The 26,256-nt window shown below is 46.8% G+C and overlaps 1 protein-coding gene across 2 annotated transcripts; it reads right to left on the bottom strand.

Moving 5' to 3' along the window:
- Positions 1 to 5,779: 5,779 nt before the first annotated feature.
- CEP15 (centrosomal protein 15) lies at positions 5,780 to 25,787 on the bottom strand. Of its 2 annotated transcripts, XM_007499995.3 has the most exons (5): positions 25,609 to 25,787; positions 19,976 to 20,081; positions 18,429 to 18,555; positions 7,972 to 8,046; positions 5,780 to 6,221 (listed from the first exon to the last, which is right to left on the bottom strand). In XM_007499995.3, the coding sequence occupies exons 1-5, from the start codon at positions 25,682 to 25,684 to the stop codon at positions 6,090 to 6,092; spliced, it is 516 nt and encodes a 171-aa protein (XP_007500057.1). In that variant the 5' UTR covers positions 25,685 to 25,787; the 3' UTR covers positions 5,780 to 6,089. The 2 variants fall into 2 exon arrangements, with proteins under 2 accessions (XP_007500057.1, XP_056660323.1); XM_056804345.1 differs by having other exon boundaries at positions 5,780 to 8,046; positions 25,609 to 25,779.
- Between the last annotated feature and the right edge of the window lie 469 nt (positions 25,788 to 26,256).

Raw genomic sequence — 26,256 nt, 5'->3', positions numbered from 1 at the left:
CACTTCTCCCTCTGTAAAGTGGGGATTCAGAGGGGATGTGGGCCAGGGGAGGAGGGCTGGACCTGGGCGGGAGAAGGTCGCAGGTTCAATTCCTCCCTCCGGGACCGCAGGAAATCGTTCTGCCAGTCTGTGTCAGGGGAAGGACTTGCTTGATCAGAGCTCCACAGGCCTCTGCCCCAATCCTGGCCACAAGCACCCTCCCCGTGAGACAATGATGGCACTTGTGTGAAAACATTTGGGCCGTGGATCAGAAGGTGCTACTTCAGTGGTGGGGATGCTGCTGCTGCTGCTGCCTTCTGACGTGGGACTGAGGGCTTTGTGAGGAAGAATAGAGCCCTGGACTTCAGGGTCAGCCTTCTTCTCTCTAAAGCACGATGGCTTCTTGCTGCGGTGCCCTTCTCCCTGCCTCTGGATTCCACACTCTGTAGCCATGTATGTGAGCTGCTGAGAAAGTGCACTTTTTTAAACCCTTATTTTTTTTTTGTCTTAGAATCGAAACTGTGTCTAGGTTCCAAGTCAGAAGGGTGGCCAGGGTTAGGCCATGGGGGTGAAGTGACTTGCCCAGGGTCACACGGCTGGGACGTGTCTGAGGCCAGATCTGAACCCAGGACCTCTCTAGGTCTGGCTCTCCATCCACTGAGTGACCCAGCTGTCCCCAGTTCTGGTAATTCTTCCAACTTCCATTAACCTTAGCAGTGGGGTCCCAGGGGCAGGGCAAATTTCTGCTCCCCCTGAGGATCCCGGGGTACCCCTGAGAGGTTTCTTTCACACGACTGATTCGAGTCCCCATTCTGGCACGTTCTCCTGGATGCTGCACGTTCCTTACATGATCGATACCCTCTAGCAGTCAGCACCCCAGTGTCAACCATTTAACATCATCTTGCTTTTTCAAATGGCTGTTTACTTAAAAAAAAAAAAACAGCTGCAAGAGCAGAAACCACAAAGCATTTCCCCCGGTCTTGTGGGCATGCTCTGCCCTCCATCCCCGGGGAAAGGGGGTCCAATCCGAGAATGAGGATGCTATGAAGTCTGTGCCCAGCCACACTCACCTCCAAATAGGGCAGCGTTGACCGAGAAGTCCCGACCTTTGATGGACTGCTTTGCTAGGCCAAGAAGGCGACCAGGACTTCGACCCTCAGTCGCTGTGGCTCTCTGCCAAAACTGACCCGGCTCCACAGCCCGGAAGGCAGCAGCCTTGTCTGATGGCCCTTGTTAGCTGATACACGAGAGAGGCTGCTCATGGACCACCGGGTGGTGGCCTGGGGAGGAGGATCAATGCCCCGGGATTCTCTTCCCCCTGGAGGCTTACAGGATTCCTTACCGGGATGGCCCAAGATGCTCCAGCAAGGAGGAAAGGACAGAAAATGGGTGGGCAGAGTCTGGGAGTGGGTCTGCTCTCTCAGAAGGGATGGAACCAGGTGGAATGGGAAGAACAGAAGAACCGTACAAGAAAACGTATCTGACAATAAACAGGAACGAATTGTTCCAGGTGATTTGTGACATCAGAACAATTCTGAGCCTTTTTTTAGTGTTATGGATAGTGCTCCTTTTTACATCCTTTATTTCCCAACAACTACCCTTTGCAAAAGAACTCTACCAACTTCCTATTAGCCATGTCAACAGCACAGATCCTCTTTCAGCAGCGGTAGTGAGCCACCTCTGTACCAGGAGGAGAGAGCTCTGCTTCTTCCTCAGTCCTCTACAACCTGGCCTCAAAGAAATCAGTTTGGCTAGAGAACTAAAGTATTCTTTCGTCCTCAGAGCATTAAATCAAGATGAGAATAAATCCATATTATTAAGGTGAGTACTCTCCAAAGATCATTCTTTGAAGTAGGAGACAGTTTCATTGCCTTTTCAATTAAAACTGCTCATTCCTCTTTCCCAATCTTTCAATATTCAATGACTTGAGCAGTAGTATTTTCTTCAGCGCTATTATAATTTAAAGCACAGCACATGTTTTATTTATAAAAGCGTACTTCCAACAGGTAGATATGCATTATATCCGGCTCAAGTTTTTTAATAGCAAGCAAGGAAATTTAATCCTGAACGTGTAAAATGATGTCCGGAAACATTTTTATCCTCCTTTCTTTAGAATAGACTTTTTCCCTTTTGTTTAATTTTAGCAAGGATATAATCTCAGCCTCATTCAAAGAGAGATCACAATAGCAGGGGTGTCAAATCAACAAATTATTTCCTTTCTTGGTTACTGAAATGTGACATGTCTCCATATTTATCCCAGAAAGTCTTTTTTTATTAGCAATGAGGGATTAAATTTTGTAGTCAAGAAAAGTGGGTCCCGTGTCATGAGAGAAACAAAAACCTCCTCTTCTTCTAACTTAAAGCCCTCTTACAATAATCTCCCGCCTCTTCTCCTTTTTCCCCTCTTGTTCCAAATCTCAAACTGGTTTCTTTTTCTGAGGGCTGAAAGTCATTAGCACTTCGTATAACACCATCTCGAGACCCCAGTTCCTCTAGCCAAAGAGGTCACAGCAGGCCAATCTGACCAGCACTAGCGACTGAGGTTTAGAATGTCAGAGCCGGAAGGGATCTAGGATCATCCATCAAGGCCAGCTAGTTCTAGATGAAAAACGAAAACAAAACCTCCTTTTTCTGGATTTTTAAACTATTTAAGCTTCTGCATGAATGTGAGGTCGGTTTTGTTTTTATATCCTCAATTGTAGGTACCAAGTAAATGCTTGTAGATTGACCCAAATCTCTTTTCTCAAAATAAATGACGAAGCTGTCTTAGAGAAAGATGCCACTTAATTATGAAAGGGAAAAATATGGCATCAGTAAATCTTCTAGGAATAAAATTCAATCATCAAACTCATGGTTACGTGTAACAAACTTACACATCAAAGTCCTCCTTGTAGCTACAGTGTGGTCATAAGGGTCAGGGAGAAGAGTGGAAAGAGGGATGGGCCAGGAATAAACAGCGAGGTCTGGATTCAAATTCAGCATCAGGCATTTACTAGCTATATGACTCTAGGCAAATCATTCAGCTTTTCTCACCATCAATATCGTCATCCATAAAAGTGGGACTGATACTTGAGCTACTGACCTCTTTGGGGGTTTTTTCATGTGTGTGAAGTTATCTGTAAATGTTACAGCACAATACAAACTTCAACTATCATTCATTATGCCAAACCCTAGGATTTTTTCCAGTTATCTTAAGGAGATTCGGAAAAATCTCAAAATTTTAATTTAAAAATCAATATGAAAACTAGTATGGCATAGAACATTTTTTTAAGTGGGAAAAGGGAGGATAAATGTCACAAATCCAGAAAGGGTTGAAAACCAGCACCCTAAACATTAACCTTAGTTCCAAACAGAAAACCAAGCCAGCATATCTTGTAGTTAAAGATGTCATAAGCCAGGATTCTTTCAGGGAAAAAAATAGCTTTGAATATTTATGCATTTATAATATACTAAGAGAGACTGCAGTCCCAAATCCTGGTAAAAGATGTTTTACATTTTTATCATTTTAAATATGACTCCCATCATTTCATTAGAGAACAGAAGACTCACAGAACCAACAAGCAGACAGAAGAAATTAGGAAGGGGAAGGGAAAATGGATGGGAAGTCAAGAGACGGAACTGGAGCTATTTCTAAATGACTCCTAGCTGATATTCTAGTACCAGAGCACAAAACCAAAAATATTACTTAATCTTTTCCTAACTTAAAACACAATTTGCAAATTCCCATCTAAAAGGGTGTCATTTGCAAAGAAGAATACAAAACCCTTTAATGGGGTGTGTAGGTCCCTCTGAGGAATTTTTTTTTTAAAAATACACACCATGTGGTGCAATCTGTTACAGTCCAAAAGGCAAAAAGAAAAAAAAATAAATAAAAAAATAAAAATCCTTTTCGAAAATCTCTGTTGAAACCAGAAATTAAAGTCATCACTAAATGTCTTGGGAGGTTTTTTTTTTTTTTAAGTATCCAGTGAAGGATAAAATTCTATATCTAACAGTAGAAAAATGCCCATGCTACTACTGCCCATCACCGTTAAACTTCAGCTATTTTGCTTGTCAAGTTATTCAATTTAGCAAAAATCCTTCTAAAAGATCATTTTATATCCCAAATGAATGCAACTTAACTAAGCTGTTGAGTGATTTAATTTACAAAACTCAAAGGAAATTTATGTTCAAATATTTGTTTGTTAACTTATCAACCAGTTTAATTCTGAAATGTGCCTATTTGCTTGACATAATATTTTACCATCTTAACAAATGTTTAGAGGTTTTTTTTTCCACTTGACTAAAGAGAAATAAGTTTCATATTGCTTTAATTCACCTTCTTATGTGCATATGCTAGGAAAGATATGATGTTAAAAAAAAAAAACCTTATCATGTTCCTTTCTACTACATCTAAATCTGTTTACAAATTCAAAGCTGCTAAAAAAAGGAAGAAAAAAAAACCCACCCTGCATTCTCCTGCTAAATCAACTGGATGGCTAGAAACCAAACTGTAATGTAACAGAAGAAAAATTACCAATTTATCTTCATGACAGAACATTCTTGGGAAGGTAGAAAACTGTGGTGGTCTCTATGCCAGGTTTTTCTTTTTTTTTTTTTTAAAGGCTTTCAGCTTTTAAGACTAAACCTAATTTGATATTTTTGTAGTTATATAACAGTTCTAATATTTTGTGACATTTTGTATTGTGACACTATAGATGAAATTGTCATCGGACTGACACCCTGTACTGTTTATTCCTTAATTACAACTGTTAACACTGCAGAGAGGCATGCTAATCTGCCATCACATATTATGAAAACAACGTTATTGTTACAAACACCAACACCCACTCAACAGGATATTTCCAAGATGGCAGTTTATAGGAACTTATCAGCATAATGGACATTTCATTATAAAGTTGGTTTTTTTTTTACATTTGTACTATTGTATTATTTTGATATGAGTCAAGTTAAAATGAAAACAATCAAAAAAGAGTTTAAGTAAACAGATTATCACTGGGAGGAAGTCCTTCCATGGCTATTGGTCTTTTTGTCTCTGGGATCTTAAAACTAGGGAGCCCGAACTGGTTCCCACTAGCAGTCTAAGGAGCATCAGAATGAGTTTTAAAGCTATATTGTTTAGGAATGATGAACAAATGGCTTGCTGAGAGCTCCAAGAGAGGGAAGAGACAGTTAAAAGATGAAAAGCGAGGGAAGAGCCCATTAGCCTCCTCGGTGATAGAGGTGATCCTTAGAAAACCAAGTAAAAATCCTATTAGGATCCCCCGTCCCAACAGGGTCTCTTGAACTACGTCCAAGTCCCTCCAGCAGGACCCAGGGCAGGCTGGTTTCTGGCAATGGGCAGCCTCGGCCTCTGCGCTCCAGTTCTCTGCTCTGACGTGCTCTATAGAGTTTAAAGGGTGAGAACAGAAATGATGGCTATGGGGACGTTCGTGCTTTTCTGTAGCACGTGAGACGAAGTGGTCTATGGGAAGCAAGGCACACGCGCGCAGGGATGGGGATACCAGGCTTCCACTGACCGCAGGCCTGGGACTGTGGACGAGTCCCTTCGGTTTCCCGGGGGGGATCTGGCTAGCGCTGAGACACAACCTTCCTCGGGGCTCTGTGCAGGAACCAAACTGGAGAAAGTACTGAGCAAAGAGAAGGTGCTAGGCAAAGCCCTCTGCTGTTTTCTCCTGCATGGGTGGAAAGTAGTGAAGGAACTGAAATAATCACAGCTCTCTGTCTTAAGGAGTTACGGGCACAAGGCAGGAAGGTGAGAGGCTGGAGAGCGTTTAAAAACAAAATAAGTCACACGAGACACATTTAACCATTTATTTCAATCAGGTCATCTTTCAAAATGTTCTCTGACGCTCCTAAAAGTTTTGGGGAAATAACAGAGTACGAGTAAAACCAATTCTCATCATTCTTAAAAAAGGCGGTTACGCCTTTCAATCCTGGTTTGACAACATTTCCAGTAAATCTTAAAATTCTCCCAATTGTCCAATGGATCAGGAACACATTCCCTTGCATGAGCAGCCTCCTTTGGATGGAGACGGCGTCCAGGACGTTCTGCTCTCCTGGTGGGCTGCTGCCCTGGGCCCCGGGAAAGGGCACCTTCATGGTGGTCGTCACTCTGGGGTTTCCTGGAGGTCATTTCCTGCCTGGTTCCAACTTCTAGCACCAGCGGGACGGCGTGCTCTTCCTAGGAGAGCCTGCTCCCACTTGGGGGCCTGTTTTTCTACCAATGCCCAGTAGAGAATCTGAAAAAACAAAACCCAAAAGGAAAAAGCAAAACAAGCAATGGAACTTGGCTTTTCAAAACAGTCTAAATGTTTATTCCCTTAAATACAGACACACACTCATACATGCATATATATGTGGAATGTGAGCTCCCGAAAGAACATTTTATGTTAATTTTAGAAAAAAGCTGGCTACTTACTCCTCAATTTTCAAATTTCTCAGCAAAACCACAGAGGTTGGCAGAATGTCAGGTTTTTGATCAAGTTTTGTGGTGCTTTGAGGCGCCCTCTTGTGGCTGACTGCACGGGCTATGTGGAACCGGGTCCATTTCTTTGCTTGGTATTTTTCATTAGTCAATCAGTCAGGAAGCATTTAAGCAGCACCCACTGTGTGCCTGGCACGGTGCTAAGCCTTGGGGATGAAAAAAGGAGCAAAACCTAGGCCCCCTCCTCAAAGAGCCACAAAAAAAGTCAAGAACAAAGTGGTTTTCCAGGATGAAGACCTCATATTGAAACATAAAAACAGCAACTGCTTTGAGCTTCATTTTTATGGACAGGCTAAAATATGAGGCAACAAACCCCAGCTGGCACAGTTTTATAGCCTGGGCTTGGGGGGAATTTTGTGAGAAAGCACAGGATCCATTCTTGATCTTTTAGAGAAATACTCTTCAATGTACAAACATCATTTTTTTTTATTCTGTGACTTGAATCATCTAAGGAAGTTCAAGTCAACAGCATGACCTTCCACACCAATGGCCTTACCTGAGGGAGCCCTCCAGGCCTTTAGCCAGGAATATCATCCAGCTTCATCTCCTTTAATGGTGCAGGCAGCACCTGCAGAGCCCGGGAGCTGGCCGGGCTCTTGGGGTGACTGCGCTGAGGCTAAAAAGAGCCGGAACCCCCAAGATGTGGTCGGGAAGGACATTTGTGTCCTCCTCGCTTGGGAAATTCACTCTTGTACAGAAACGGCGCTGGGGAGATTTTAGAAAAGTCACCCAGCACAGGGCGACCCGATCCCATGACACACGCCTGGATGTATGTGCCCGCTGGGCAAGGGTCCACCCCGGGCTCCGGCTGGGGCTTGGGGCCGGCCGTCTTGGGTGGAGGCCTGGACTGGTCAGAGGGAGGCAGGAGGACTCCAACAGAGGCCCATCGAGAGGATGGCGCTCACAGGGCTGCCCAGCGCGTGGCGCCAAGCCTTCCTCCCTCCCCAGCAGTGAGCTCTCCTCCACGCCACCTCGGGCATCCAGGGCGGCTGAAGGGCAGTTTAAACGCTCCCAAACCCGAGGGCCTGGCTGCACAGGTGGCAGCAGAGTATTAAGACAAAGCCCATCTTTCCGAGAGAAAAATAACCTCCGTCTCTCCCAAACCCTGCAATCAATTCCTTTTCATCATGAACATTTTCGTATATCAAATAATGTATGTTTCTGCCAAACTTTCCCCCAATCTGTTCCCGAGCTTCACAGAATATAACACTTAGAAGCCATACTCCATAACAAACATATATTCAGGCCACTTATTAAAACTTTCTGTGAAGAGACTGTGAAGAGCTATTTTTAAATCCAGCCGAGAGGACACAGATTTGAAGGGAAATGCTCATTGCAGGGCTCTGCCATCACCTTAGATCCGGCTCCTGTCTCTGCGGAACGAGACCGCAGAGCTCAATAACGCAGCACAAAAAGTCAACAACTGGCTGGGTGAGAGCCTGGAGGGCCCCAGTGCGGACCGACCGTGGACCGCCGGCCCGACCTGCCGCCTCCCCCCGTCGTACCTGCAGATTCGTCAGCTCGGGAGGTGGCCGGCTGTGCGCCTCTTTTTCGAACCTCTTCTCCAGTGTCCTGATATCCTGTAAGAGAAATCCGTACGTTCAGGGAGAGCCGAGAGCACAAAGCACACGCACGTCTCCTGGCGGCACGCGGCTCCCAGAGGCCCCTTTCACTGGTGCTGTGGCAGCCACGGCCGAGAAGCCACGGTGAGGACCACGTCCTCGACTCCCCTGGCTGAGCAGCCACCCGCGGGTGCAGGACCGAGCTGGGAGCCGGGCCTGTGCGGGCCCAGCTCCTGACCGGTTCCGAATGGCTGAGGGTCGTGTGGAGGCCCTCCACCATGGCCTCCTGGAAGCGAGGCGCACGAGGCCTGCCTTTGTTGGTGCCCATTTCCCAACCCCACGAGGCTCCTCACGGCACGGGCCGGCGGGGGGTCGGCCTGATTCGGGGTGCGATCGGCGGCAGGGAAGTCCGGCCCACTGAAGCCTACGGCACCGAGGCATACTGCTTATGGATCACAAATGAAACAGTAAGGAAATGGCTGCCCTGCAGAGACCGTCGGAGAGAAACAATTTCTGGGCTTGGGTCTCGAAGGCTCCCCAACCTCCGCAAGCAGCAGGAGCGCTTCATTCTGAGGAAGGCTCTGGCCAAACTTGCGCGTCTGCGGCTCCCTGCACGGGTGTTTTTAAACTTACAGAGTCTAAGGCAACTCTCTAGCAGAACTTCCCTTAGAGTCAGGCTGAACCCCGAACCCAGCTGACCCTCCCTCCGGGTCGGCCGGCCTCCCTTCACCTACACCCGGAGGCCGTGGCTGAAATAAACAAAGCGGAAAGGAAATCTGCGTCACTCTCTGAGATGCCGAAGTTGCTAGAACAAGGGAAAGTTCTCCGCTCTCTGAACAAACACTGGAGAAATCTAAGTACAGGGCTGGCTGTTGGACAGACGGAGAGGGATGGGAAGGGGCGTGGGAGTGGGGTGTGAAGAAGCCAATGCTGAACAGGAGAAAAGAGGAGCAGATGGCAGCGGCGGCAGGAGCAGGGAATGGGTGTGAAGAGTAAAAGGGAAAAACAGGAAATTCCCTAAAGGGACTTCCCAAAGTTGTACAACCACTGCTGCACCTGCTGTCTCGAGGAAGGAGATTTAAAGAAAGAGTCGATTTAGGAATAGAAAACCTATTAAACAGCTTGCCTGTCCTCTCTCTGAAATGTAAAGCTGAAAGCTACCGACGCTGTGAAGTCAAAATAACAACAGAGACCTGACGGGGGCCCGCCGAGTTTTCGGAGGACTTTAGTGAAAAAAAGATTTTGTGACTCCAGTAAAGCAAAGACAGAGTCAGAAATAAAAACTTGTAACCCCGAGTCATTTTTCTATGAATAGTTGTTCAAAATTACTTATTAAAATGGCAGATTTCATTTAACTCTGCCCTACGCAGCAGCATTTATTAAGTGCCCCCGTGTGTAGTTCACTAGATGATCCGGGGGGGAGGAGCCCCGGACTCACAGAGCGATGCTATGAGTTAGAGCGCGGCAGAAGAAGCCACTGAGGGGTAGCAGGAATCTGAGGGTGGAGGATGTCTAGCCGGGCACACGATGGACAGAGCCGAGGTTCCTGGAAGCCGGGCCTGGCCGGACTGAGGAGCTTTCTGAGGGCCCGCGGACTGAGCAGAGGGCAGGGAGCAGGGTCCACTGTACCAAGTTCAGAGGCAGGCACCCGAGAGCAGGATGAGAGGAGGAATGAGGACGGAGAGCTCAGTAACGGCACAGAAGAAGGTCTAAAAGAGAAGCGAGAGCCAAATTTTGGGCAGTTTAAAAAAACAAAAAGCTTGTCTTAGAACCAATACCTTGTATCAGCTCTAAGGCAGAAGAGCAGTAAAGGCTAGGCAATGTTAAGTGACATGCCCAGGGCTACACAGCTGGGAAGTGTCTGAGGCTGGATTGGAACCCAGGACCTCTCATCTCTGGGCCTGGCTCTTTACCCACTGAGCCACCCAGCTGCCCCCTCATAGTCTTGAATTGGAAGTCGGAAGTTACCTGGCAGGTTTTTGCACCAGAGAGCGCAGGCTCAGATCTGGATGACTTTAGCAGCACTGGGAAGACCAGATAAGAGAGGGGGGAAAATGCAGGCAGGAAGGCCAGTGGGGAAGCTTCAGAAGTTCTCCCAGATGTTCGTGTGAGAAAGTAGGGCCCGGTCCCAAGGAGGCTGCTGACGAAAAGAGAGGCTCCAACAGCCCCCGGAGGGCAGCCACGTGGGCACCGTTTGGGTTTGGCTAGCACGCAGGGCTCTCAACTGTAACGGAACATCGTTGCCCACAAGAAGGGGCACAGAACAGGACCGAGGGAAGACTCGAGGAGTCAAGGCGTCACGAGGCAGAAGGAAGGGGAATGTCGGGGACATCCAAGTGAAAGACGCCAATAAAGGTGTCCCCCACAGACGGACAGTAACGGCAGAGAAACGGGAAACAGTCTGGGTGATGGGCAGCAAAGGCCTAAGCAGGGCTGCCACCAGAGAGGAAGGGGCCTGGGCCGGGGAGCAGGGACAGGGGCCACATGGCATGGCCGTCCCTGGGGCTCCAGCGTCATCGCCACTCGCGATGGGGAGCCAGTCCCGTTTGAAGCGTTCTCAGCTCCTGAGGCCCCGGCACTGGGGCCAAGAGATAGAAGTGAGGACCTTCCTGCCCTCAAGAGCTCCGACTCCAAGGAGAGGAGGAAGAGGCGCGACTCAGACACCAGTCTTCGATCCCCTCCCTCAAACGGCTGTGCCATGATGCCTGGCTGCCCAGACTCATTGGATCTGCTGTCGAGGCCTTCCCACATGCCCCAAGCACCGTCATCCCTTCTGTCCGTCTGTCCACTAGAAGCAGATGCTGCACCTGCAGGACCACCCTACTCTGCCATCGGCATCCCCAGGCAAACACAGGGCTTCTCGGGTGAACGAGGACAATCCTGGTGGGTCTACCCTGGTGACACTGTCCTGCGTCTAAGCTCATTCTCTCCAAGCAGATCTTGTTCACAGGAAGAGCCAGGACCTCTCAATGCTTGGAGGTCTGCAAGATGCTTTGCAAATAGGATCTCATCTTATCCTCACAACAACCCTAGGAGGGCAAATGCCCGTTTATGCCCTTTTTACAGATGAGGAAAATGAGGAAGAGGAAGTAAGTTTTCCAGGGATCTCAGTCAGAAAGTGTCTGAGAGTGAACTTGAACTCAGGCCCTCCTGACTTCAGAGCCAGCATTCTTTAATCTGCATCATACCCCGAAGCTAACTTTAAAAGAGAAAAAAGGTTAGGTTTCGTTGTGGTTCATTGAAAGCTTCAGGTTGTTCTGGACATCAGAAGCCTTCCTGGTACTTTTAGAGGAATATGATGCTCCTCTAGTCATTCTCCCCTACATACTCTTGCCTAGTCCACGTTCCTTCATTGTTCCTTCTTAAATTTAAACTCAAGTTTCTTGTGTGTTCACATTAGACTATTTAGTCTCCTCTATGTAAACTAGAGATTAGAAAAAGGGTGGTTTGCATCCCATGTCTGGAAATTCTACAGAAAACAAACCGTGTAAGAGATGGTACTGGGACGCTAGGCGGCGGCTCATTGGTGAAGAGAAGGGTTAAAAAAAAGAATCTATAAAGAGCCCAGGACTGAAGCCCACCTACAATGAGTAGACACAATATGGTAAGTGAATAAACAACAGAGACACCCAAGGAGCAAGTGGACAGAGACGAGAAGAACCAGAAAGGGCAGATCATGACAACTTGGAGAGGACTAGGAGGAGCGAGCAACTGGCTGTCCAGATCATCCAGTGACTGCAAGGGGAGCACTTTCAGGGGAGGTTTAGGTGGGCAAAGGTTGGAAAATAGTGTTGAAGACAATAAGGAGTCAGGGAGTGAAGGGATCGAGCACAGACAGCTTTCCCAAGGCATTTGGCTGAAAGATGGAGGCGATACCCTGGACAAAGCATGAATGGCAGAGTGTAGGGGGGGTGTTTGTTGTTGCTGTTGTTTTTCAAGGACACAGGAATTCATTTGTGGGCAGCACAGAAGGAATGAGAAGATGGGCATAAACTGAAGGCTATGGGGAGGGATCCTAGTGGACCTGCTAGAGAAGATGGGAGTGGATAGGAGATCAGCATTAGGAATATTAAAAAAAAAACTAATCATAAATTTGGAGTGAATTCAGGCTCTCATTTTTAACAAATTAAATTTGGGAAGGAGACCAACAGAAATGCATATTATGAATGCAAACACTTCTACATCACTGGGTAGCGACCTCTTTAAAAATGAGTTCAGAATACCCAGCTCTGGCTGATATTGAATCATTATCTCCAGTTCATACAGTTAATTTTTATTAGATTACTGTTCACCATAATAAGAATGCCACAGAACTAAATCCTTAGAGATGAACGTTACCAGTTTTTTTCTATTACTTTCTTATTTTTTAAAAATGTTTTTACCAATTACACATCATAACAAATTTTCTTTTTCTATTACTGTGTAGCTTTTTGCAAGCACCATGTGAAGAATCAGACAAACTTGTGACCCTGGGCAAGTCACCCACCCATGTTTGTCTAGCTCTTGCCTTTCTGTCTTAGAGTTTTAAGTAAGACAGTAAATAAGGGTTTAGGGGGAAAAAGAATCCAATAAACAGTGCTGCTTAAAGGGGGCCACGGAGTGATCAGTGCTCACGTGGTCCTTGCCTCAGCACTGTTACAGTTAAAAGAGTGGTTGGCATAAACTGTGACCATGAAAATATGGTTTCCAGACAGTGTCTTGCATTAAATCAAAAATAAAGTGGTTGCCATGGGAAAATTCCCAAATATTAAATACCCAAGTCAGCTGGGTTTTATGGAGATTTTAATTAATACGAATAAAGGAATTAAAGAAAGGGAGAGAGACAGAGTAAGAGGAAATAGTAGGAAAGGGCCTAGGCCAGCCTAGGCCAGCCTAGGCCTAAGCCTTAAGAGAGAGCTAGTCAGTCTTTAATCACTCACCACAAGGTCATTCCAAGCAAAGCTCTAGTGTTCAGAGAGACCCTCCAGTTCAGCTCAGGAAGCTGACTAAGTTCAGCCTCCGAGAGAACACCAGCCTCCAATTCAGCTTGCCAAAGCTGAATTTCCTCAGGGGCCTTTCTGACCTCCTTTTAAAGAGAATTTTCTCCTATGTCACCGCCCCTAAGTTCTCACATCTACCAATCACAGTAGGTTTTCACAGGACTGACCACTCTTAATTCACATCTTCTTTAGTTCTCAACTCCTCTGGGTAGACTAAAACTTCTGAGTAAGTTCACACCTGAGTAGACGAAAACTTCACACCTCCTTTGTTAAGCTTGCTTGAACTTTTAGTGATTAATTTGACCTTCATAAGGTACTTAGCACCTTTTTGTATTAGATCTAAAAACAGACTTAGCTTAAGGGCTTTGGCCTTACTATAAGTATGGGTTAAGTACTTTTCATTGTTCAGTAAGGAGTTTTACAACTTTTATCTTCCCCTAAAGTATGCTTAAGTATGGGTGGAATAAGGTTAGAGTTCTCACATTCCTGATAAAGTACCATCATTGTTTAAAACGGGGAATGGTCTTAACCATAAGGTAGAATCAGAATTTTCAACATTCACAAGTCTGAGAAATTTTAAGATTCACAGCACCCTGTGGTTCGGGTCCCCTTTATTTAGTTGTTTTTCTCTCCCATACACTGGCCCTCCTGTGGCTTCACACTATCCCGTCAGTCACGCTAAGCACAGGGAAAGAGAAACTATTTCAGCCATCGCTGCTGGCTTTTTAAAAGAGAAATTCAGGGAACCGCTGTGCTCAGAGCCATCTTTCTGTTAAGCCTGGTTTCAGGCAATAGAAGAAAATCTAGCCTTCTTTCGCCCCAATTATGAGGCTGAAGCTCCTGAAACAACTGCAGATACTGATGGTCACCATCTGGATCTTCAAACATTAGCTGGGTGCGAGTCAGCAGCCCAGGGCAAGGCTCCTGCCTAGAGGGACGAGGTCATGCCCAAATGACTCCAACACGAGGGAGTGGGGCCCGAGAGATGCCTCAGCTAGAGCTTGCTCTAACCCGCATTGCCAAGGATGCAGAGGAGAAAGAGAAGGGGTTGCAAGACCCCTTTGGGTGTATTTGGAATTGAAGGAGCAGAGTGTGAATTCTGCCTCAGTCTTGAGCAGCTTCATCAGCTGTACAGTGAGGGAGTCCCCCTGGATGACCCCTGAGCCCCTGTCCAGCAGGACACCGTGATGACGGGAGAGGAGAGGAGGCCCTGAAAACATACAAAACTCTCCCTGGAGCTCCACAGAAGCATTCGGAGGCTGCGGTCTAGATATTACGATCCCCATATACAGATGAATAAATAGAGCCTGGATATGTGATCACCCACGATCCCACAGCAGCCTTGATCTAGTGGGTCAGGCCTCTGGGCAAGGGTGAGGGGAGGGCAGAGGAGTATGAAGAACATGAAGGTCCATCCCAAGCCTTTCCACTTTGTTTTTTCATTAGTGCCGCCTGTCCCAAAGCTGCTTTAAGGCAAGGACAGTTGCCAAGCCTGCCCCCAGGGCCGCCACAGGCATCCAAAGAGCAGGCGTTTCATTATGCCTGATAACTCGGCTGACTGCATGGAGCCGGGGCTCCAATTCTGGGGGAAATGTGATTTAATTCTAAAAATCTTCCACAGTAAGTCATTAAAAAAATAGGAAGTTGATGTGACCTCCCGATGCTGCTTTAGGGAAATTATTTCAGCATCCTCTTATAGGACAGACTGGTGCAAGGAGGCCTTAGACAGAAGGACATCATTCCAGGCTTTGATTGGTGATAAGAAAGGACCCAGGACGGAGCACGGATGGCAGGAAGAGGATGGCCACTGCCATGGGCTGGGCCTGACACGGGCCAGCGTCCCCTGGCAGAACCAAGGGTGGAGACCACTCAGCAGTCACCAGAAAGAGATTTCCTCAGCCACAACAGCTCCAGGATGTTCAATAGGACGTGCCTCTATGTCAGGGAATGACTCCTCGCCTGTGCTGTCATTGGCAAGTCACCACAAAGTCTCCAAGAAGAACCTTAGCCAGTGAGGATGTGTCAGCAGCTGAGGCCACGTCTACCAGGTCTCGGCAACTGTTCTCTTCAAACCCTCACCATCCAACCAAGAATCAATGTGGTAAAGGCAGGGCAATGGGGGCTAAGTGACTGGCCCAGGGTCACACAGCCAGGATGGGTCTGAGGCTGGATGCGCTCCCAGGTCCTCCCACCTCTAGGCCTGGCTCTCCATCCACAGAGGCACTGAGCTGTCCCAAGTCTTGCTCTAAAAAAAAAAAAGGCCCTAACTTATATGGGGGACATGTTAGTATTGCTCCTATTGTGCAAGAGATGGGGCATTGGCAAGAGAGTGTTCAGAATGGCATGTGATGAAAGGAGACTCCTAGGAAGTGGAGGAGCACACAGCCGGCTCCCGCTGGGCACCGCCTGGCACAGAGTCTGCACACCTGGAGGAGACCCCAGAACCCCAATAGGCACCGCCTGGCACAGACAAGCAGTCAGCACATGTGGTTGAGGGAGTTCTAGCAGCCTCCTGGCCCCTCACTCAAGCCCTGGGTCAAGCCCTTGTTGTGGCCCTGCCAGCCTCATGTCCTAAAGGTCTTGCCGGAGAAGCTGAGCTGGAGGGGTCTTTGGGAGGAGCCTGCTGACCACTGTGGCCACTATTAGAGCACCAGCCTGGAGGCGGGGTTCGTGTCCGATGAGGAATTGGGGTCCTTGAGACACACAAGGCAATAATCCCTCAGCTTTACTTTTCCTGCACTCCTTCAGGGCGCACATTTGGTGCAGGTGCCCAGCACAGTGCTCAACACACCACAGGCACTTGGTTAGTATCTGCTGCTTAAGTGGCATGCCCTGACTACAGATGACAACCACTCGGTCTACACCTCAACCCAAAATGGGTGAAATGGGTCCTGGGTGTCCTTTCTCTGGAGCTGTCTAAAAAGGGCACCACCTCCCCCCAGGGCCCTGCCCAAGCTGCCCCACAGGGGCCTGATGCCCACACCTCTCCTTTATCTCATTCTCAGAACCGAAAGGCAGCCAGGTGTAAGGCCTGCTGAGTCAGACGTGGGGTCAGCAGACTAAAACAAGTTCTGCCTCTGACACAGACTGGTGGCATGACCAGGAGCACAGGCAGCAAAAGGAGTGCCCACACCAACTCAGGGAGGCAGATGCAGTCATACTACTATTCCCGTTTTATAGAAGAGACTGAGACCATGGGAGAATCAAAATTGAAATACGGGGTAAACCCCTGGGTAAACGATGAACCCATCTCTGCGGGCCTCAGCCGTTCATCTGCAAAAAGAAAAAGGTGGACACAACGCCCTCTCGACTGCTTTCAGTCTGAGTCTGAAAAGACTGAATTTAAGAGAGTCAGTGGCTCATTCATTTCTCTTTGTGTCCTTCACTCTGATTACCCTATTCTGGAGTCCACTTTCAGGCAGCATGCTGCTTCAACAAGAGGCGACTGAGGCCGTAGAGCAGACGATCTGCCCTGGGCATCCAGTCGTGAGATCACGTGATCCCGTATGGTCATATGGATCCTGACTGTTACTGTTAAAATGGGTGACTGCAGAAGCAAATGGCTATCCACAGGGAGGCCTCCCCTCGCCCCCTTAGGTCTGGTCTCTCCCTCTCAGGCATTTCTTCATGGACTTTCTGGGCTCCAGCCTCCCACCCTCAAACTCATCTTTCATCCAGATGCTAGAAGAAACCTCATGAGGGGCTGTGGGTAGCTCAGCAGATAAGAGCCAGGCCTAGAGATGGGAGAGCCAAGTTCAAAACTGGCCTCAGACACCTCCTAGCTGTGTGACCCTGGGCAAGTCACTCAATCCCATTTCCCTAGCCTTTGCCCTTCCATCTTAGACTGTTTCTTTGGTAGGAGTTTAACAAATGCGTATTCCATCCCATTATACTTTTTTAACTCATACCTTCTATCTAGGAATGGGTAAGTACTGGATCCAAGGCAGAAAAGCTAGGCAATAGGGGTGAAGTGTGTGAGGCCAGGTTTGAACCTGGGGCCTCCTGCCTCTACGACCTGACTCTCCATTCTAGCCCAAGCACAACCCCCCCCCCCCCCCCAACACACAGAGGCATTCCCTTTGGCCCTGGCCTCCCACCTCCTGCGCCAGGAATAGGAATCAATTGCTGCTGCCTGAGTGGGCCTCCTGGGAATCCTCAGGGCCAGCAGTCACAGCTTTCTGAACTGGTCCCTCCAGGGAGGGGGACAACAGTGGGAGAAAGGCGGGCCAGGATCTTCCTACTGAGAATCCCTGGGCCAGGCCCTGCCCTGCTCACCTCTCAGAAGCTCAAAGGCCTGGCAGAGCCCCTGCTGGGCAAAAGCTTTCCAGGGGCCTGCTGACAAGAAGCTCCACCTGCATGCCTACCTGGGGCCACACAGCACCTTGGAACTTCCTGGGGGGGAGAAGGGGGGGAACCACACCCACCCGGGCCCCACCCACCCAGGCCCCACCTCCCAGTGCTCTGCCTGCCCAGGCCCGGCCAAGACTCTAACCACAAGCTCTGGGCTCCACCCCTCCATCATTGCAGCTTTGGCCCCTCTTTGTGGTTTAACCTTCAAGGCCGCCTGTTTCTCCATAGGCCGAGCACACTGCCCATGTACCAGAGATACTTGCTAACTAACAGCCTGAGGATGGCAGGTCTGAGAGAGCTTTGTTCTTTTTGACATTTCGTGACAAATTCAGAGGACCATATATGTTCCCTTTTAAAATAAACAGCAAACATTCTAAGCAAGGAACCTCAGGTTCTGGGGAGGCTTCGGGCTGGGGCTGAAATCCCAGTGGTGGCCCAAATGCTCCTGAAGGCGCAGCAGCCCTGGAAAATGCCAATGGAAAGCCTCGCTTTCTAACTTCAAACAGGCCCAAGCCTGACAAGCGGGACCCTCCCAGCATCTTCTGACAGTGGGAAGCTGGCACGGAGGGCTTGGACACACCAAGTCCCAGAGTCCCCACGGCAGGCTGACTCAGGCCACCCTCGGCCTCAGCTCATTTAAAATCACTGAAAAGGGGTCTTCTGAAAGGGGAATGCCCCGGCGCAGCGAGGTGTCTAAGGAGCTCTACTTATTTTTGTGGAAGAACCTTACAGAGATGGAATCAGCCGTCAGTGCTACTCTGTAACAAGAGATGGGGGGAGGGCTTGGTCCGGCACAAAACAGAGCCCGATTTCATTCCCACAGAAGGATGTTAAAATATCTCTTTACTTAATTCAGTTTTTCCATCTCAGTGAATAAAAAGAATATCTCTACTTATCTGACTCAAGATGAATAAAATGGTATCTGTGAAAAGCTATCAGCTTCTCTGCACAAAAGAATTTTTAAAATTCAAATTACTTCGTTCACTTCAAAAGGCAACAGTCCCAACCACACAAAGAGAAGTTACAGAAATTTTACAAACCCACTACATCAGCATCATTCCAGCAGCTCACCTGCAAAAGGCTCCGATTCCTCTTCTGGGCCAGCTTCGCTGCTTTTACGTGAGATGTCTTTTTTCCAGTCTTCTGATTACCGTGATCATTCTCCATTTCTTGAAGTAACAGTAATCTCTGGGCTAGTCTAAAAAAAATAAGTAAGCACATTAAATAAATGCAGTGAAGCCTTTTCCTTTCTTGTATTCCCAATTCATTACGAAATCTTCTAATTTCTCCTCATTCAAGACTCCCCATTATAGGCCAATTACTTCCGAATAAATCTGAAAGGAAGTAGGAGGTCTGAATGACCATTTACTTAAGATGACCAGGTTCCAATATGATTTTGAGGTCAATCTCATGAAAATGCTTTTTTATTTTCATTATCATATTCTTTATGGGTAATATATGTACAAGATTGTGTTTCTCCAATTCCCTCTTTGCTCTTGTGCAATTATTTTGGAGTTTTAAGGACATGTTTTAATTTTGGGTGAAAATATATACTGTAATACATATATCTTTATGTACACATACATACATATATATACCTCCACACACACATACACACACATACGTAACATTGATTTTTAACTTGCTACATGAAACCTTCTGTTTAACACTTCAGTACCCCCTGAATCTGATGTTACACATTTAGAATTGTGCTAAACTTCCATATGCTTGAAGAAGCAATAAAAATATTTTTCTTCTTTTTCTAGGAGAGAGATGATGGTACTGGATATGTATGTGTGTATGTAGATGTGAAAATATGTATACAGACACACAACTAAGATGTTTATACAGAAGAGAAACTTTAAAGGTAGGATTATAAAAATTAGGCAGAGAATAAATACTGCTTCTATGCCATATATCCATAATGTACACACACAGGTGAACACTCCTCATTGGCAATGCATTATTTCAGAAGAAATAAATTAATTCAGTCTTCTAATGTTAATTAATGGTAAGCAAGCCATGATGTCAGTACTTAGAAGATACTAGAAATTTAGGAGTAGGATGCTCTGTAACAGAAAGAATCAATAATTACCAAAACAGATGTGCCTACAATCTTTGATTGGAAAGCTCTTGGGATTAGAATAAGAATCCAGAGCTTTACAGAAGGTTTGATAAGAATAGTTGACACTCAAATAGGGCTTTAAAGTTTATAAAGAACTTTACAAACATCTCACTTGAGCCTCACAAAAACACTTAGAAAGACAAAGAAGATGTTGAATTACCTCAATTTTACAGACGCAGAAATTAAGAGTCAAAGAGATCAAGGGACTTGCCCAGGGTCACACAGCTAATAAGAGTTCAAGGCAAGATGTAAGCTGAGAGTCTGACTTCAGGCCCAGTATTCTATCTACTAGGACTCTGGCAAGGAAAAAAAATGGACATCATGATCTAAAAGAAATAAAACAAGTGGAATCTTTCCTTTTCTTGCCATGTACTAATTCAAGTGTGAGAAAGAATGGAATTGAACACTTTCTGTCATATGAAATTTCCTAGTGCACAAGAATTAAGTGAAACTAATACAATTGAGATATTCAGAGAGCCCTTAAAAGTCTTACATTTCTTCATGTTTTTTCGTAAGCTGAACTTCTTTAGCAAAATAGGACATCATCTTTCCTTCCACCGCTGGCCCTCCTTGATGTTGGTGAAAGTTTTCTGTTCCAGCTCAAAAACAAAAACCACAGAAGCGTAAAATTACTTCTCTCAAGCTACAACAGGTAGAAAGCTCAGAAACAGTGGCCACCTGGAATACTGTCAATGTACTTGTCCTTTCCAGATCGAGTTTACGCTTTGACAAAAAAAAGGGCTCATCACTACAGATGTAGGATAGACATCACAAAATGTGCCAACTCCTAGAATGTGCTCATCCTGCTGTGATTCTTGGGAGGCTCCAACTTTCTTCCAATGTTTAATATTTACTTAAGAAAATTTTACAAGCTAAAATTTATAAGCATTTTATGAAACCATTAAAATATATCACCTATTTTGCTTAAATTGAATATATGACATCCTTGGGGAAATATGCAACATTTTTAAACAGAAGACCATAAAGAGAATAATAAACTTTGTGTTTAAATCCCTAGTTATTTCTTTTAAGACGAGACAGATGCCAAGAGACAAACAGGAAAATTCAAGTGAATAGCATATTAGGTTCTACAGAGTAAATGATAAACTTGGTCATTTGCTAGCACAGAGAGGTAACCTGCACTCATACCCCAGATGCTCATATTCACCTTTGGGAAGGAATTTGACAAAGAAGCTGATGCACTTAGGAGGCCTACTAGGGTATCATATGGGCAAACTAGCCAAACACTGACATGTTTGTGGGCAGAAAGATACTCGAAAAGGGGTCAGAAAGGCCCCTGAGCAATCAGCAAAGCTTTCTGGGTCTATTTCTTCTTTGTACAGTCCAACAACTCCAAGTCACCCAACACCTGCACAAATCTGTACTAAGAGCCAGCAGGCATAGGGAAGAGTGGGCTGAAAGTGGGGTCAGAGGGCCTGGCTTTGAGAGACACTTCTGAAAGTCCTGAACAAACTATTTACCTTTTTAGAGTCTGCTTCTGCATGTGTAAAATGGGGCTAACACCTGTGTACCCCCCCTTAAAGGGTGACTGTGAGGTTCAAATTAAATAATGGATGTAAGAAAATGTATAAATGGAAGAGATGGGGGGAAAGATCACATTTCCCTCCCCACCCACACATGTAAAGCACTTTGCAAACGTTAAATCAGCATCTCAGTGTCAGTTATTACTAGAATAAACCATCTCTTTGATTGGTTGCTATTTCCTCCCTGGATGACCTCTACACCTCAATTCCCTCATATGTAAAATGCAGGATTTGGAGATGATGCCCACCACCTTTTCCAGCTCCTAATTCTGGAACTCAAATGTTTTAAGCACCCTTGATCAGGCCCTCTGTGACTTGCTAAGGCTAGAGAAAGAAGATGCTAATAGAAAGAAATGGCTACAGTGGAATTCATTTTCCAGAAAGCTACATTGGATTCATTAACTTAAAAAGTGACCAGAGGGGCAGCTAGGTGGCTCAGTGGATTGAAAGTCAAGCCCTGAGATGAGAGGTCCTGGGTTCAAATCTGACCTCAGACACTTCCTAGCTGAGTGACCCTGGGTAAGTCACTTAACCCCCATTGCCTAGCCCTTACCTCTCTTCTGCTTTAGAACAAATACCCAGTATCAATTCCAAGATGGAAGGTAAGGGTTAAAAGAGAGGGAAAGGCGACTTTCCCAAGTGACACACTGGCTTAAGACAAGGCCAGAAAGAACCCTGTGCCCTCCTGTCCCTAGCCCTCCAGAGACAAAAGATCATCCATTCAGATCTGGAATAAAAAGAACAGAAGTGGCTGAAACTTAAACAGTGCTTACTATAAGCCAGGTCCTGCATGAAGCACATTACAATTACTTTCTCACTTGATCTTCACAACAGGTGCTGTTATTATCCTCATTTTACAAATGAGGAGACTGGGGCAAACAGAGGCCAAAGGACTTGCCCAAAATCACACAGCTAGTTAAGGATCTGAGCTCCAATCTTCCTGACTCAGCGGCGCTCCATCCACCGTGCCACATAGCAATGAGAATACCTCATTTAAAGAGAAGTCTGAAGCCCACGGAAATCACAGGGTTGGCTCCCAAACCATTCAAGTTAAATGGCAGGGCCAGGAACTGAACCCCAGGCCTTACTCCTGTTGCAGGGCTCCTTCTATTGCACCACAATTCCCCAATGCACGATTTTCATGTATTCCTCTGGCCAGAGCACATACCAAATTGTGGCCACTCCAGTAATGAGCCTGAATTCTCTGAGGCTGGTCCTTCTGGAGCATTCTGGGGTCCAGGTGGTTTGTACTTTAGGACCCAGGAGGTCCCTTCCAGCCCTGACTTTCTGGTCCAGTGACTGGCCTGGGGCGGTCCTCCAGAAGTCAGTACCCCCTCCACCCTACTTCGAGGCACCATCAGCTCTTGAATACCTCCTGAAAGGCAGGTTGGTGCGGCAGATACAAGGTTGGCCCTGAAATCAGGGAGAACTGGGTTCAAGTTCTGCCCAGAACCATTATCAGGGGTCTGACCCGGGGCAACTTATTTGTACCTACATCCTTTGGGCAGTTAGTTCTCCCCAGCTACAAAATGCTCACCTGTATCAACAGAGGTGCCAGAGAATCTTTAGCCCTAGGGGTTGGAAAGGACCTCAGAGACTGTTAAGTTCTACTGTCTTCTTATAGAAGAGGGAACTTAGGCCCAAGAGAGGTATAAAATGACCTGCCCAATAGCAGTCACATGCCTTCATGGTTAGATTTGAACAGAAGTCCTCTGCCCTAAAAGGGGCCTTCCCATTACAATAGGAATGCTCAAGGGACCTAAGAACCTACCTTGTACAAGACTCTCTTTTTAGATGTGAGGAAACTGAGGCCTGGAAAGGTTGTGATTTGTCCAAGGTCATCCAATTAGTAAATGTCTGAGGCAAGATTAAAATCTGTCTTCTGACTCCCAATCCAACAGTCTCCATTACATAAGGATGGCTCTCCTAAACAGGTCTAGAGAGTAAGTGACTTGCCTATTGGTCTTAGAGGTAATAAGTGATGGAGGCAGAATTGGAACCACGTCCTTCAATTCTAACCTAAGAAGAGGAATAAAGCAAGAACTGGCCCTGTGATTTCATTGATCTAAGTCACTCAGGGGAAAAAAAAAACAACTTCTATAAATGCAGAGTAACTCCTTTGCAACATTTTTTAGTTGAAGAGGTTTCCGAGGTTTTTCTAAAAACCTTTTTTGTATTAGAGATGCCTTTGGCAGTCTGGTGAAATCTAAGCTCAGAATTACATGTTTAAATGCATAAAATGTTGACCTTATAAAGAAAACTAATTACATTGAAATATAGTTGTCAAAAACAAGTCCACAGACCCCAGGTTAAGAAACTCTCTTGTGGAAGCTAGTCGGAGCCACTAAGATCTGGCTGGGGTCATCCAGCCAGAACTTATCGGAGATAGACATGAACCCATGGCTCCCCCTGTTTTTAAGCTCATGAGGCTCACTATGCATTATTTTATCTTTTTAGCTAAAAAAAAAACAAGCAAAAATCATCCAAAATAATTAAGATTCAAGTTCTGATGCCTTAAACACTAGCTGTGTGACCATGGAAAGGTCATTTAACTAAATATCTCTGGGTCAGTTTCCATATATGGAAAAGGAACCAGGTGAATTTACATGAAAATGACTGTTGTAAGGTGAAAAATAGGAGAATGACACAATCAAGGCACATTTTCTGTCAGATGCAATGCTAGGTCCTAGGGACACAAACAAGAATGAAACTGTCTCTGCCCTCAAGGAGGGGTTCAAAGCACCAGACTTGGCATCAGGAAGAAATTGGTTTCCAATTCTGCCTCAGGCACTGTCTGTGTGACTGTGACCACTTGCTTTCTGTGAGCTTCAGTTTCCTCATTTGCAAAATAAGGTTGGACTCATGGCCTCCAAGATTACTTACAGTTCTAAATCAATGATCTTGGGATATCCTGGGTGTGTAACCTTAATCAGATATCATCTCCTCTCTCTGTACCCTCATCTGTTCACAATCCCACTATACAACAGGTTAAATTCCTATAGCCCTCCTCATCCTTTCCAAGGGCCCCGTCTCTTCCCACTGTTATCATTGCTATTGGGTATTTCACCTCATATTTCATTGAAAAAAATCAAGAGCTCCCACTTCTCTCCTCCTCATCTCACATTGCTCAAAGTCTTTCCCACTGCCTTCTCCTCCACCCTGTCAAATGACTAAGGAATCCCTTGCTTTGCAGAGGCAACCTCCTCCACATACTCAAGTGACCTCATTCCATCTCATTTTCTCCATCAGATTGCCCCTTGTATCTTCCTCCCTTCCATCCTGAAGAAGGCCATCCTTATCTGGTGCCTCTACTTCCTTTCATCTCATTCTCTTTAACTCTCCTGGCTTCCAACCTCATAGTCCAATTGAAAGTGCTCTCTCTACAGTTACCAATGATCTCTTAATCGATTTAATGGCCTTTTGTCAATCCTTATCCTCGCCTTTTATGGCCTTGGATATGGTGAATTATCCTCTTCTCTTTGATACTCCACTGTCTATTATTTACAACATCCTTCTCTCTCCTGGTTCCTCTTCAGCTCCTCCTCAGTCTCTAAGCTAAATGGTCAGCTAGGTTACATCCACAAATCATGAGTGGTCCCAAAGGCTACTTCCTGGATCATCTTCTCCCTCTACTATCTCACTAAGCAATACCAGCCCCCCAGATAATCAATTATCTCTATGTTGATGATTTTCAGATTTATCTAGTTCTAACATCTCTCCTAACCTCTAGTCTTGAGTCTCTGAATGTCTACTGGACAACATAATTATGTCCAAAAAGGGAAGTCATTACCTTCCCCACTAACCCTTGCCTTCCTCCTATCTTTCCTATTACTGTAGAGAGCTACATCATCTTCCCTGTGCCCCAGGCTCACAATCTAGGTGTCATCCCGGACTCCTCACTCTCTCCCACCCTCTCCCCATATCCAAAATGGTGCTAAGGCATGTCAATTTCATCTCCAACAGCTCTCGCCACTTTTACCTCCACAGCATCGCTATCTCTGGAGATTTCACCTCTAGCATCTCGCACCAATTTCTTATCTGCAGTTCTCCAATACACTCCTTCTCTCCTCCCCATCCCCATCCAGGTCCCCACACCTGGACTATTGAAATAGCTGCTAAGGGTCTGGGGGAGGGGGAGCTACTCTTCCTGTTCCTGCCTTCTCCAATCCATCCTCTATTGCTCTTCCTAAAGTGCAGACCTCCCACGTCCCCCCACTCAGTAAAGTCTCCTACACAAGCCTATTGGATATCTCAAGCCCCCTCTACCTGTAGAACCCTCTCTCCGCTCTCCCCAGGTCACTGGGCCACCACTATCTTCTAGTCTACGCCTAGAATCCTCTCACTCCCAGTTAGCCTGGAGCCCCCTGAAGGCAGGGACTGTGGTTTGGCCTTTCTCGGCCTCCCCGGGGCTTGGCCTTTTGGGGCTGAGCGCCTATGCCTAAATTTCTTCATCCGTTGAAAAAGGGGCTGGGCTCCATGGCCCTCCCCGCCCTCTCCCGCAGATTCGACGGACAAAACGAAGCTCAGAAGTCGACGGACGCAAGGCGACCCGCGCCCAGACGTCCCCCAAGCGCCGCCCTACCTCGGCGGGCCCCTCTTCGGGCCCCCGCCGGAGGCTGCGCGGCCGAGGCCGAGGTCTTCTCGGAAGACTTGAGCATGGCCCCAAGCAGGACGGATGGTCTTGGCCTCCCGTCGGGGATGCGCGATCCCTCCCCCGGGCCTGCGTCTGCGCACGCAGTGCGCGGTGGCGTCACGACGCAGGCCCCGCCTCCGGCGCTGCACGTCGGTACAAGAGGAGCGCGCGCGGAGCAAGATTTGTGTTCTCTCTCTAATGTCCGCAGGGGATTGGGAAGCTTATGGAATTGGATTTCTTTTTACGAACGGAGAAACAGAAGCACTGAGACGTTAGATAGCTTGACATGGCCACGCAGACCTCCTAAGTCAGACCATGTCACACGCCCCTCCCCCCTCATTCAATCACCTCCTGGGTCCATAACACGATGCCCCTCCCCCACGGCTACTGCACGGACAGAGTCGGCCGGCGGGAGGCGCTGGACTCAATGGAGCGACCTCACGTCCACTGTCTCCGGCACCCACTGACCTTCCTGGCTCCCTTCAAGTCACGAGGGCTTTCCCACCCCTCCCCAGAGCTAGTGCCCTCCCTTGGCTGCTTATTCCGGTTCATTTATGCATCGCAGGAGGCAAGTCGTCTTCCCTATAATAAGACCAG

Source organism: Monodelphis domestica, chromosome 7 (genome assembly GCF_027887165.1).
Source record: "Monodelphis domestica isolate mMonDom1 chromosome 7, mMonDom1.pri, whole genome shotgun sequence".
Lineage (NCBI taxonomy): Eukaryota > Metazoa > Chordata > Mammalia > Didelphimorphia > Didelphidae > Monodelphis > Monodelphis domestica.
This window is presented reverse-complemented; position numbering and strand designations above follow the sequence as displayed.

Bases quoted from the DNA above. Each gene is read 5' to 3' on its own strand.
- CEP15 (XM_056804345.1), bottom strand. From the start codon at position 25,684: ATGCTCAAGTCTTCCGAGAAGACCTCGGCCTCGGCCGCGCAGCCTCCG. The intron at 20,082-25,608 runs GTAGGGCGGCGC...TTTGTTTTTGAG, and splicing joins CCGAAGAGGGGCCCGCCGAG to CTGGAACAGAAAACTTTCAC. The intron at 8,047-18,428 runs GTGAGCTGCTGG...TTTCTCTTACAG, and splicing joins GGAATCGGAGCCTTTTGCAG to GATATCAGGACACTGGAGAA.